This window comes from Gossypium arboreum, chromosome 3 (assembly GCF_025698485.1).
Source record: "Gossypium arboreum isolate Shixiya-1 chromosome 3, ASM2569848v2, whole genome shotgun sequence".
NCBI classification, from domain to species: Eukaryota; Viridiplantae; Streptophyta; class Magnoliopsida; order Malvales; family Malvaceae; genus Gossypium; species Gossypium arboreum.
In genome coordinates this window covers 58,066,947-58,079,724 of record NC_069072.1, presented here as the reverse complement: position 1 = coordinate 58,079,724, position 12,778 = coordinate 58,066,947, and the positions used below count along the sequence as shown (strand labels likewise).

The 12,778-nt window shown below is 35.8% G+C and overlaps 1 protein-coding gene across 1 annotated transcript; it reads left to right on the top strand.

The window, feature by feature from the left end:
- Positions 1–985: 985 nt before the first annotated feature.
- LOC108465661 (uncharacterized) lies at positions 986–12,449 on the top strand. Its single transcript, XM_017766032.2, has 14 exons — positions 986–1,501; positions 2,239–2,329; positions 2,441–2,525; positions 2,781–2,850; positions 3,392–3,461; positions 9,649–9,718; positions 9,934–9,979; positions 10,067–10,319; positions 10,400–10,605; positions 10,739–10,813; positions 11,427–11,487; positions 11,627–11,707; positions 11,812–11,891; positions 12,158–12,449. Exons 1-14 carry the CDS (start codon positions 1,362–1,364, stop codon positions 12,234–12,236), a joined length of 1,407 nt encoding a protein of 468 aa, XP_017621521.1. The 5' UTR covers positions 986–1,361; the 3' UTR covers positions 12,237–12,449.
- The last annotated feature ends 329 nt before the right edge of the window (positions 12,450–12,778 follow it).

The following is a 12,778-nucleotide window of genomic DNA, read 5'->3' as shown; positions in this document are numbered from 1 at the left end:
CTTCCTCTTTTGTTGTCTAAGTTAGAAAGAAAAAGAAAGAAGAAAATTTTGCTTTCCTTTTACAATTCAGTCCCAAAATCCCGAAGATAAACATGTTTTGCTTTTGGAATTGTTATGAATTCATGGTCTTGTAAACTAGATTTAGTAAACCCATGTGTAAGAAATTTGAATTGGTAAATGTTTACCAAGTTTCCATTGTTGAACCTTAGTAAAATTTAGGTTGATTATAATGAATTATAATAATATATATAGATTTTGTTAGGATTATATTAAAATATAGTGAAATTTCCTTAGAATTAAAGGTTTAGATATATAGTTAATTTTGATATCATGGACTAAATTAAATAAAGTGAAATTTATTAGAAAATTTTTCATGGATTGAAAGCTTGGGGTCCTTGATGAAAGAATATGAAATTAGATTTTGATTCGATATTAAATATCAGAAAATATGAACATTTCATATATAGGGGACTAAATTAAATAAAATACAAATTATGTTAAATTGTTGTGTTTTCATGTGTTTGTGTGAAACTGATATTATTTTGATTATCGAATTTATCATACGTAGCTAAAAACGATATTGAGCCGTTTCGAGATAAAGGAAAGGCGAAAGTCGTAGACGAGTAGCCTATTTTGATTTGTGCTTTCATGATTTGAATTCAAATTATACACGTACAGTTGTTGCAATTAGTTTGCTTAAGGTAATGTACTTACTTGTCTCATAAATAGGCGAGTATGAAATAAAAAATAAGGATCAAATTGAATAAAATGTAAATATTAATAATTAATTTTGCTATTTACATTATATATAATATATAAAAAAGGGATTTAACTGCGAATAATTTAAAATAAAAAAAATCACGTTAGTGAATAATAAAAATAAAATAAAAGTGATATATGAAATACAGATTTCATGTGAATGTGAGGTATATGAATATTCCACTCTGTCTCTTTCCCCCTAAATTCTATTTATTTAACAACAATATATCCGCTTTGAAAGTGGAAAAGCGAAAAAAGAAGAAAAAGTAAACCGCCCACTCTCTTCCTTTCAGTGGGCATAATTAAATAATCTAATTCCATTTCCAATCCAAGCTGAAAAAACTTCCCTACGTAATGTGGGCACCCACCTTGCTTTCTTCTTCTTCTTCTTCTTCACCAAATTACCCTATTCTTTTCTTCCATTCCTATTCCTAAGCCATTCTCCTTCGCACTTGTTCATTTCTCAAGCGTAATTTCGTCCCAAACCATACCTCGGCCTTGCTTCCTTTGCTTTGGCGTCAAACCCAAGTTTCCATCTTTTTCTTTTCTGGGTGTCTTAAGAATTCCGTTTATTATTTTTATTTTTATTTTTGGCTCTGGGTATGTTGGTTGAGAGAAGGAGAGTGATGACCTGGAGGAGAGTGGGGAAGTCGCTGCAGGCGCTGGTAGCCCATGCCTTGCTCTTCTCTTTCACCCTCTTGCTCGCTCTCAAGCTTCATCATGCCCTCTCTTACTCTTGGTGGTTCGTCTCTCTGTCTTTCATTTTGCTTTTGGGTTTCATTTACAACTGATTCGCTTGTTTTTGCGACTGCTGACTTTTATGCGAAAAGCAATCGACTTTGCCATTCATTTTGTTGCCTGCATCCCCATTTTTCACTATGTCACTCGCTTCCTTTTTACTTTTTCTTAGTTCACCAAATTTTGAATCTTTCTTGTATTGTTTCTTTTGCAGTAATTTTTGTTTTTCCTTGTCATTTGAATTTTGTTGGTGTATTTTCTTAAAAGTCACATTTTACTTGATCAGTTAGGCAATTTGCTCTCAGTTAATTAAACATTGACGGGTTTGGCTTCTCTATTGGGATGGCCATGAAATTCAAACATATGCCAACTGTTATAAAATCTCATGATTAGGGGTTTAACAATGCGTTTTTCTCTCTTCATTCTCATTAGTGATATATCCGGTACTTGATCTTTTGACTTGGATACTTGTGATCATAATTCATATATGAAGTGTTAATGATTTGAATACATTTAGCTGTCAGTCATGCTCAGATGTCCGTATGAAGCTGCAAGTTACACACTTATACTCTAGAGGTGAATAGTGCGGAAGAGAATATGTAAAGCATTTGTTGCAGGCCAATGTAGATTCACTAGTATCCTCTGTTGTTAAGCGAGGAGATGAGAACATGTTAATCATCTTATGTTGGTAAGCATTTATTGCAAGTCAATGTAGATTCACTAGTTATCTTCATTGTGCAGGGTTGTATTTGCCCCTTTATGGCTTTTTCATGCAACTGTAGCACGTGGCAGGTTTTCTTTGCCTGCTCCATCAATGCCTCATGACCGCCATGTATGACAGATAATCTCTAAGTTTGGATGTCCTAATTAGCTGTGAGAAAATTGTTTGTGGCACTGTATTTCATAATAATCCAGATCAATAACCTGCTTTTCTCATGCACAGTGGGCTCCCTTTCATGCTCTCATATCAACGCCATTGCTTGTTGCTTTTGAGCTACTTTTGTGTATACGTCTTGATAGCAGCTATGGTAAAAAAGGCAACCTCTTCTGAACATAATAATCTGTAGATGTTCTTCTTATTTATAAGTCCTATCTTCTAATTTATTTATTTTTGCTTTAGTACTCTCCATCTTACTTCTCTCTGATTTGCTGAAGGGACTTTTGCGTTAATGATTCATGAATAACTTTATATGTTCAAGTTAGCATGTTAATATTGAGTATCTAATATTCCCATTTAGTTATCTTATTCATTTAAATTGTTTATAAAAATGGATGTGTTGCAGTTGTTAATTTGAAGATTGTCTTTCTTCCCCTGCTTGCATTTGAAATAGCTATTCTGATTGATAACATCAGGTATTTCCTTTCCCTCATTCTTCCTGTTCATTGTCATATTTTGTTGCTTGAGTACTTAATGTGTACTATAAAATCTTATGTCTATTAACCAAATTGATTTGCTAATGTTGGCTCCAGTCAACAAGAATCTGAATGAAATCATGCAAAATATTATTGATACTTGGGGCTTAAAAAGCTGCTATCCACAATGCGGTTTTTTTTCCCTCCTTTGTATATTGTGGTGTGGACTTTAGCCTTGAACCAACTTCATATGTTGACTTGCTCCAACAAATTCTTAAATATATATTTCTTTTCTTTCTCATTCTCACCTAGCCTGACCTCTAATTATATTGGGAAAAGAAATGTTGGAGTGCGTTGTTTCAAGTTTCAACTTTGAAGTTTTTTGAGTTACTATAGCAAGAAGCAGTAATGCTATAGTATTTTAGCAAAGTACCAAGTCAGTTGCAAGTGTGGGATTGTAGTGTTAAATGTGACTGTTGTTCATTTTTATCTTATCCACTGTTTCTAGTTGTAATGACTATTTTTCTTTAATTTTCGGCAGGATGTGCAGAGCTTTGATGCCTGGAGATGAGGAAAGCATGAGTGACGAAGTGATATGGGAGACCCTTCCTGTAAGTTTTCAATAGTAGTGAGTAAAGGATTTAGTTTGGAGATATCCAATGAGTCATTAATAAAATTGGCATGCCCAACTTAGTGTTTATGGTTCCACATAGTCATAAGTTTTATAACTGGAAAATTATCCATTGGTTTGGTGCACTTATCATTTTATGGTTTTTTTTCATTTCATCTTACAGCAACGAGATATGTTAAAAACAGGCTATTTCAATTATATTTTTCCCAAGAAATTACATAAATATTTATAGACATAGTGAGCCTAACTTAGGAAACTTTACACTAGGAAACATACTAATTCTAGGGATGCTGTACCTAAAAACAGCCTTAAAGTTAGGGATAAAATATTATTTACAGAATCCTATTTGATACACTCAAATATTCCTTAATTAGGAAACTGAAATCTGACAAGATGTATGTCTGCTATAAAATGGAGTGAAACAACTTCCCAGACAATCCTTTGGTAAGTATGTCTGCTAGTTGACCATCAGTGGACACAAATGGAGTGCAAATTAAGCCACTGTCCAGTTTTTCCTTTATAAAATGTTTGTCAACCTCAACGTGCTTCGTTCGATCATGTTGAACTGGATTATGTGCAATATTGATGGCAGACTTATTATCGCAATACAACTTCATTGGACCTTCCCACTCGATGTTCAAATCTTCCAAAATAATTTTTAGCCATAACAACTCACAAACTCCAAGAGCCATCGCCCTAAATTCAGCTTCTGCACTAGATCTAGCCACAACATTTTGTTTTTTACTCCTCCAAGTCACAAGGTTGCCTCCTAGAAAAGTACAATAGCCCGAGGTTGATCTTCTATCAACCATAGATTCTTTGGGATTGTGCATAAACTGACTTACAACACCTACTGCATAGGCAATATCTGGTCTGGTATGAGACAAGTAAATGAGCTTCCCCACAAGTCTTTGATATGACCTTTTCTGCATCTTCTAGTGCATTTCCAAGTCTGTGGTTCACCTCTATGGGTGTCTCTGCTGGTTTACAGCCCAACTTGCCCGTCTCTGTCAACAAATCAACTATGTATTTTTGCTGAGATATGAATATTCCTTCCCGAGAGTGTGCCACTTCAATACCAAGTAAATATTTTAACTTACCGAGCTCTTTGACTTCAAATTCTTTTATTAGGCATTTCTTTAAATTCTCCATTCCTTCTAGATCATCACCACACTATAATGTCATCAACATAGACTAATAAAGCAGTCCACCCCCGAAGATGAGTGTTTTACAAATAGAGTGTGATCTCCTTGACTCTTATATACCCCAACTTGAGCATTACTTTGGTAAATCTTCCAAACCAAGCCCTCGGGACTGTTTTAGTCCGTACAAAGCCTTTTTAGTATGCAAACTACATCTCAGATTTGGATGAATCACGGAGGAACATCCATATAGACTTCCTCCTCAAGATCACCGTGTAAAAGGCATTTTTGATGTCAAATTGCTGTAATTTCCAGCCTCGGTTGGCAGCTAGTGACAACAACACTCTTCAGTATTCATCTTTGCTACAGGGCAAATGTCTCAAGGTAGTCTATTCCATACATTTGAGTGTACCCTTTAGCAACCAATCTTGCTTTGTACCTCTCCAAAGAACCATCGACTTATATTTCACTATGTACACCCAATGATATCCCATCGGTTTCTTTCCTCTCAGAATTGCACTAAGTCCCATGTCTTATTTTTTTAAGAACTTCCATTTCAACTTTCATGGCATTTTTCCAATTCTCATCTTCTAATGCCTCGGATACGCTTTTGGGAATGGAGATAGAATTTAAGTTGGTAAGAAAGGTTTTGTGGTTATGGGACAAGTTTTTGTAAGACATGAATAGGTACAAGGGATGTTTTGTATGTGTTCTAGTCCCTTTCTAATAGCAATGGAAAAATCATCTAAATTTGCAGATTAGAATTCAAAGTAGGTTCAAGAATTACCTCAGTCGATAGAGAAGAAGATGATTGAACTTGCATCGGTGCTTTCTTCCTTGAGTAAACCAGTAAAGGAAGAGTAGTGTCTTGAATTCCTCTTGGTGATTTGGGTGTATTAGGTTCTGTTTCAGGTTGTATAGGGGCCATTGTTTCAAGTCGGGCAGGTTGGTTAGTAGGCAAGGACTGAGTGGGAGTGTTTGGTGATGTGAGTGTTTTGCTGCTGGACAGGAGCTGGAATGTGGGTGTTTTGTTGCTAGACAGGAGCTGGAATGTGGGTGTTTTGTTGCTAGACAGGAGCTGGAATGTCAAGAAGAAAGAATTCTTTGTCCTTATCTTCTGTGAATAAGATCTCCCCCTGAAGATAAGGACGAGTAAAGAAATTCTCTTGTTCTGCAAAAGTAACATCTGCTGTTACAATTTTTTTTTTTTGTGGCTGGATGATAGCATTTGTACCCCTTTTGAGTAGAAGAATAACCAAGAAAGACACACTTGATAGCTCGTGGATCAAATTTTCCTCTATTTTGAGAATGAACATGTGCAAAAGCAACACAACCAAATATTTTGGGAGTAAGGTTACTTGAAGTATTGAAATCAGGAAAGAATTTTGCTAGAACTTGCATAGGACTTTGAGATTCAAGGACTTTTGTAGGCAATCTATTTATCAAATGAGTAGCAGTTAAAACACTCCCCCCAATATTGTTTAGGGACATTTTTTTGGAACAAAAAGGCTCTTGTAATAGCTAAAATGTGACCATTCTTTTTTTCGGCAACACCATTTTGTTGAGGTGTACTAACACAAGATGACTCATGTATAATGGCTCTTTCCTGGAAATATGTTGAGAGAAATTGATTGAAATAATCCTTGGCATTGTCTGACCTAAACCTTTTTATTTCAGCTCCAAATTGTGTTTTGATCATGTTGTAAAAGGTTGGAAAGACAGACCTTACATCAGATTTTTGTTTTAAAAGAAATATCCAAGACACACGAGTACAATCATCAATAAAGGATACAAACCACCGAGCCCCAAAAATATTTGAAATAGTGGATGGCCCCCAAACATCACTATGAATAAGAGTAAAAGGAGTGAAAGTTCTTTTATTGCTTACTGGAAAAGAGGTACGTTTATGTTTTACAAGTTCACAGATATCATAATGAAATTTTTCAACAGCCAATCCTTTGAACAATGAAGGAAAACATAATTTTAAGGACTCTAACCGACGGATGACCAAGGCGAAGGTGATAGAGCCAAATTTGGTCTTTATTGGTTTTAATAGATTCGGATATGAAAGATGAAGGTGAGGAATTCAGAGCACTAACTTCTCCACTGGATTCTTCAAGATAGTATAGGCCATTTACTTCCTTAGCATGTCCAATCATCCTCCTCGTATTCATTCTGAAAAAGACATAGATTGTGATAGAAAACCACTTTACGCTTAGAGTCTTTGGTAATTCTTTGAATGGATAAAAGATTGGTAAATAGTTTGGAGCATGAAGGACATTTTTAAGAGTAAGGGTTTTGTTTATAACAATATCACCTGACCAGCCACTGTGATCATAGAACCATCGCCATCTGTTATTTTTCTACTACTAGGGCAAGGTGTATATGAAACAAATTTTTGTGAGGAGTGGGTCATGTGGTTCAGAGCTCTGAGTCAATGACTCAAGAACTTTTGGTGACTGATCTCGAGACTTTAGAATCTTGAGAAGAGGATATACCTAAAAAGCCAAACTACAAGTACTGTGAAGAAGTTTTTCCAATGATCCCAAAGAAATTTTTAACTTCTCAATTTCTTCTTTATTGAATTCAACAGTGATTCACGAGAATTATTTTTTCCATCCAAATTGTCTTGTCAGATATGCTCGCCCTTGTCCCTTTGGTTGTCCATCTTTTTCAAAAAATTTTATTTGTTGTTTGTGGCTTCCCATGGAGTTTCCAAGATCTTTCTTTAGTGTGACGGGCCTTTTTACAATAGGTGCACCATACGGAATCCTGTTAATAGGCTTTGTACGTCTGTCATGCTATTATCTTCACTATTTGCCCGCTCCGGGCCAAATCTCCTCTCACTTACAGCTTTTGAAACCAAGGCTGAACTATCCACTTGATCTGTTCTCAACCATAACTCCTCTTCTTCCTTCCTCAAAGACGAACAATTGCAATTGTTTCATTTAGTGATGGTAGTTCCTCTTTCCAAGTACTTGAACTTTTCTCGCATCAAACTCAACATTTAGTCCAAAGAAGAAAATCATAAATTCGATCCTTTGCAATGAACCTTTTAGGAGTGCTGCATCTTCACCGCACTTCATCCGAATGCACTGGTAATGATTCATCTCTTGCCATAAACTTTGCAATGATTGGAATACTCGTGATTGATCGACTTCCTTGCTTGGTAGATGAAATCTTAGTCTTGATTTCATAGATTTGAGCAACATCTCGAACTTTAGAATAAGTCTGTTTCACACTTCCCATATTTCTTTGGATGTGTTAAGAAACATGCATATATCACCGATTTCGGCATCATAGAGTTCCATAAACAAGACATTACCATAGAGTCTTGTTCATCCCAAGCATCAAACTTAGGATCTCCTTCTTTAGGTCCAATTCGAGTAAGTGACTCGCTTTTCCTCTTCCATTCAAGAACGTATGAACCAGTTGAGACCACATCGTAATTTTTCCCATTTAGCTTTGTGAGGCTACTTGGATGTTTTGAAACTCACTTGTTGGGTTTGAGTTGTTCACGAAACTTCGAGACATCCCCAGTGTTACTGATCTTGACAGTTTCAGTCATGTTTCGTTTGAACAAATTTTACAGGCTTGAGGGCTGGTTGGAATCAGGAAAAAAAACATCGCCAGACAAAGAAAAAAAATCCCAAAAATCGGGCTAAAAAAGCTCTGATACCATGTTAAAAACAGGCTATTTCAATTATATTTTTCACAAGAAATTACATAAATATTTATAGGCATAGTGAGCCTAACTTAGGAAACTTTACACTAGGAAACATACTAATTCTAGGGATGCTGTACCTAAAAACAGCCTTAAAGTTAGGGATAAAATATTATTTACAGAATCCTATTTGATACACTCAAATATTCCTTAATTAGGAAACTGAAATCTGACAAGATGTATTCTTAGAAGGCATGGATTCTAATATTACCGATAATATTTCGTTGGTGTGATCATTCTTTCAGCTTTTGTTCTAATATACAACTAAATGCAACAATCTCGTAAATTGTAGAGAAATGTTAGAAAATGGAAATGCTTGTTATAACGATCAAATATGTTCAAACTTGCTTATAATGCTTGTCTGTGTGCATGTGTATGTATGATTTATGTTCAAACAAGATTGTCCAGGTTTTAATACCATTTAGGCGTTGCACTTTGTTGATGTTGGTCAAGAAATTAGCTTTAGGAGACATATATTGGGTGATTGACGATTGACTTGATCCAGTTTTTGTGACTCATCACTTGTCAGCTATTTTATCCCAACTTGCCTATCAAAAGCTGCAACACCATGCTACTATTCAAGCATGATGCTTCTTTTCATGGCACAATTTTCTCAAGGGACAACTTACTTGAATTCCCCCCCCCCTCCCCCCCCAGGTTCTATTGAGTTGTATGGTTATTGAGAAGGGTGGAAAGATGAAAAATGTGAAAGAAACAGATAATTTTTTGATATTTGCATCTACTTACATTATAACAGCATGTCATGACTGCATCATGCTCGTACTTCATGGAGGACAGACATGGATATGGTAAGCATATGGTGGCACTGCACATGCACACAATCCATATTTTTCCACGATAGAGATTAAGCCCAATCTTAGCCCTTTTTGAGGTCAATTCATTTTAAAAGAGAACCATAAACTCACCCTAGTCTCTTCTCTTACTTCTCTATGACACTGTGAATCTCTTCTTCTGGTTCATGGTTCCAGGGAAAGCAATCTGGTGAGTAGTAACTATAGTCACTGTGTCAGAACTTTTTTTTTTTGGTCCTGGTGTGTCCCATACTTATTATGCCTTGTCGGCAGTATGTCTCTGTCAGACACCAATATGACACTGGTACAAGGGGGTTTCCCCCATATACATGCGTCATATCTTATGCTTAACCAGAGTGTGCTCATATGTGATGATAGCAATGATGCGGTCTCTGAGATGATCTGTTTGTCTATATCTAGTGCTAAATGTATTGTGCACTGATAATTGTATAGAGAACTGATGTGAAATTTCTGGTATTTGGTTTGTAGCATTTTTGGGTTGCAATATCTATGGTCTTCTTTATTGCTGCCACAACTTTCACTCTTTTAAAGTTATGCGGTAAGTTTTTTTTTTCTTAGTTTTAAGGGTAGTATTTCTTTTGATCTAGTTTCCTTTTTTTCTTGTTTTGTTCTTTATGGTGCTATCTCATGGCTATATTTATTTTGTTTTGCTACGAATGGGAATTTTTTTTTCCTGCTGACTTATGTATTCTAGTTCGAAACCATTCAACATGTCTGATGCTAATACATTGATTCATCTTCAACGAGGTGCAGGTGATGTTGCAGCTCTAGGCTGGTGGGATTTATTTATAAATTTTGGGTACAATACATTCAGTTTCCAGTGATTGTTTTCTGCTTTCCCCCTTGTCCTTTTTCTACTGTAATAATATTTTAAGTTGTGATGCAGTATTGCAGAGTGCTTTGCCTTTCTTGTTTGTACAAAGTGGTATAATCCTGCAATTCATCGAAATTCTCACCTTGGAGAATCCAGCTCGTCTTCAATGACTATAAGATATCTGGACTGGAACAGAGGCTTGGTAATATCTTCTGATGAAGACAGCCACCAGAACAGCAGAATATGCAACCTGCAGGATATTGGAGGACATGTTATGAAAATTCCATTTATTTGTTTCCAGATCATGCTTTTCATGCATTTAGAGGTATAGTTGTTGCAAATGCCTCTGGTATATTCTTGAACGTTCAAGTTCTATCTGTGTCACATGTTAAATTGTGATGTCAGGGAACACCACCTAGTGCAAGAAATATATCACCTCCAGTTTTTTTTTCTCCCCTTCTGCTGCTGCAAGGAGCTGGGGTTGCTCATGCTGCGTATAGATTGATTGAGAAAATTGTTATTTTACTACATAGTGGAGCTCGTTCTGGAAGATACATTGATATATCATCAAAAGTTCGTGAATTTTTTGGGTTCTTGCACCATGGGTCAAGGTAGTGTTTGTTAGGAGTTAATTTTTAAATCTTGATTAACTTTTGCTCAAATACTTCTGAGTCTGGACCAAGTGGACACAAAAATGAAAGCATTGTGCACACTTAAAAAAAATTATGTTTCTTTTCTCAACAGGTTACTGGGTTGGTGGTCAATTGATGAAGGAAGTAGAGAGGAACAAGCTAGACTTTACTATTCAGGGGCATCTGGGTTGGTTTTCTATATTGCACTCTAGTTCCTTTATACATGCATTCATCTAGCACAATGCATAAGTAATCATTCTGGCTGCATTCTGTAGGGTTTACTAAACCAGCTTTGATGTGGTTGAATGCTTAGACTTATCGGTGCAAAAATGCTTTTTTCTCTGTCACAGTATGATAGCTAAAGCCTAAAAGTGTGGAAAAATTTTCATTAGCCACCATCACTATTCATCAAAAGCAATGCAGATGACTTCTTTTTCCCTTATATTCAGTAGTTCCTAGTTAGTCAATATCTAAGTAGTAAAGGGCTTAGGAAATCTTTTCATAGGATAATATTGTTTCTTAATAAAGGAGAATTGTAGTGCAGTTTGCTTTTAGTTTATCATTTATAAAGAGAATGTATTAAAATGCAGTAGTAAAAGAAGAACTGAGTCATGAGATACATTCATGTTAGCATACTAAATTTAGCAAAGAAATTTGTTTGCTTCTCATCGTATTTGCCAGTTAACTTGTTCTTATTGCATATTGTGGGGCCTTCTTGAGTTCTACATAGATAATAGTGGGGTTCCCCCCAACCCTCCCCGTCTTTTTGCTGATCTTTTCTTTCATCCTCAAACATTCAGATATAACACTTTCTCACCTGATATTGTGAAGAAAAGACCAAAATCAGATCTTGTTGAGGAGGTAAACATAGTATTTGGAGTCTTCAAATTGTGAAGTATTTACTTATGCATTTTTTGGTCTAACCTGTTTGCTACGGTCTGAAATCTCTGTCTATAATTGAGCAATATTATATGCATGTTTTGAAATCCTTTAAATATAGATTTGGAGATTACAAGCTGCACTCAGTGAGCAGACTGAAGTCACCAAGTGCAGCCAGCAGGAGTTTGAAAGACTTCAATATGTATTATTTCAACACCAAGCTTAAGTTGTTACCAAGTTATTCTAATTGTTTGGCTAATATATACTGTATTGCTTACTTATTAATTGAATGGATCTGTCACTCAGGAAAAGATTCTGTGTAGAGTTTGCTTTGAGGAACAAATCAGTGTAGTCCTGCTGCCTTGTAGACATCATGTTCTCTGCAGGTATTTGCATCTACCCTTGTAATACTGACAATGTTATTTTCCATTCTGGCTGTTTTCTCAGTAGTGGACTATTGATTAATGCAAAGATGTCTGTTAAAAGCTTTGGCTTAGGCATCATGTATACTCAGAAATATATTATTATGGTATTTACATGACTTGTAGTGGCATACCATATTTTGGGCATATGGTGTGTAATATTTTCATTTCTTATCAAAGGATGTGGAACTTGTTTTCTTTAATTATTAATAATGCTGTTTCTTTCTCAGCACTTGCTGTGAGAAGTGCAAAAGGTGTCCAATCTGCCGTGTTTCTATTGAAGAGCGACTGCCAGTCTATGATGTCTAGTCTCAAATTACCTGTAGAAAAGTTGGTGTAATTTTTTTTTCTTCAAACCGTTTCGAATTGCTTGTGATTTTAGATGAAGCAAGCATTGAGAAGCTGGCCATTCTGGTTTCTCCAAACGTGATATAGTTGTGTTTTGCCACTCAGGAATTGTAAATGACTAGTTGCATTCTGAAATGAAATGAAAGTAGTGATTTTGACATGTTTTGTGATAAATCATGGGTTCTTTTTCCTTTTTCGCTTATGAAATATAAATGAGGATGATGAAGCGCTCTCTTCCGCACGTGTATAGTTAGTCTTGGATTTCCCAGGAATTATATGTTGCTAGGGTTGCATTGTTCTTTTCTTTAAATATGCATAAATTAGGATAAAGAGAGATTGGTGGGTTAAATATTTTGGTTTGTGATAGGGAGGAGAAAATGTTGGGACAGTGTGATTTGGTTAGGGTCAAATGGAGAAATAAGCAAGAGTTAAGGGGGATATCCAAAGAGATAGGGCAGGATATGTGGAAGCAACCAAATGAATAATATCAGATAGTGATGCCA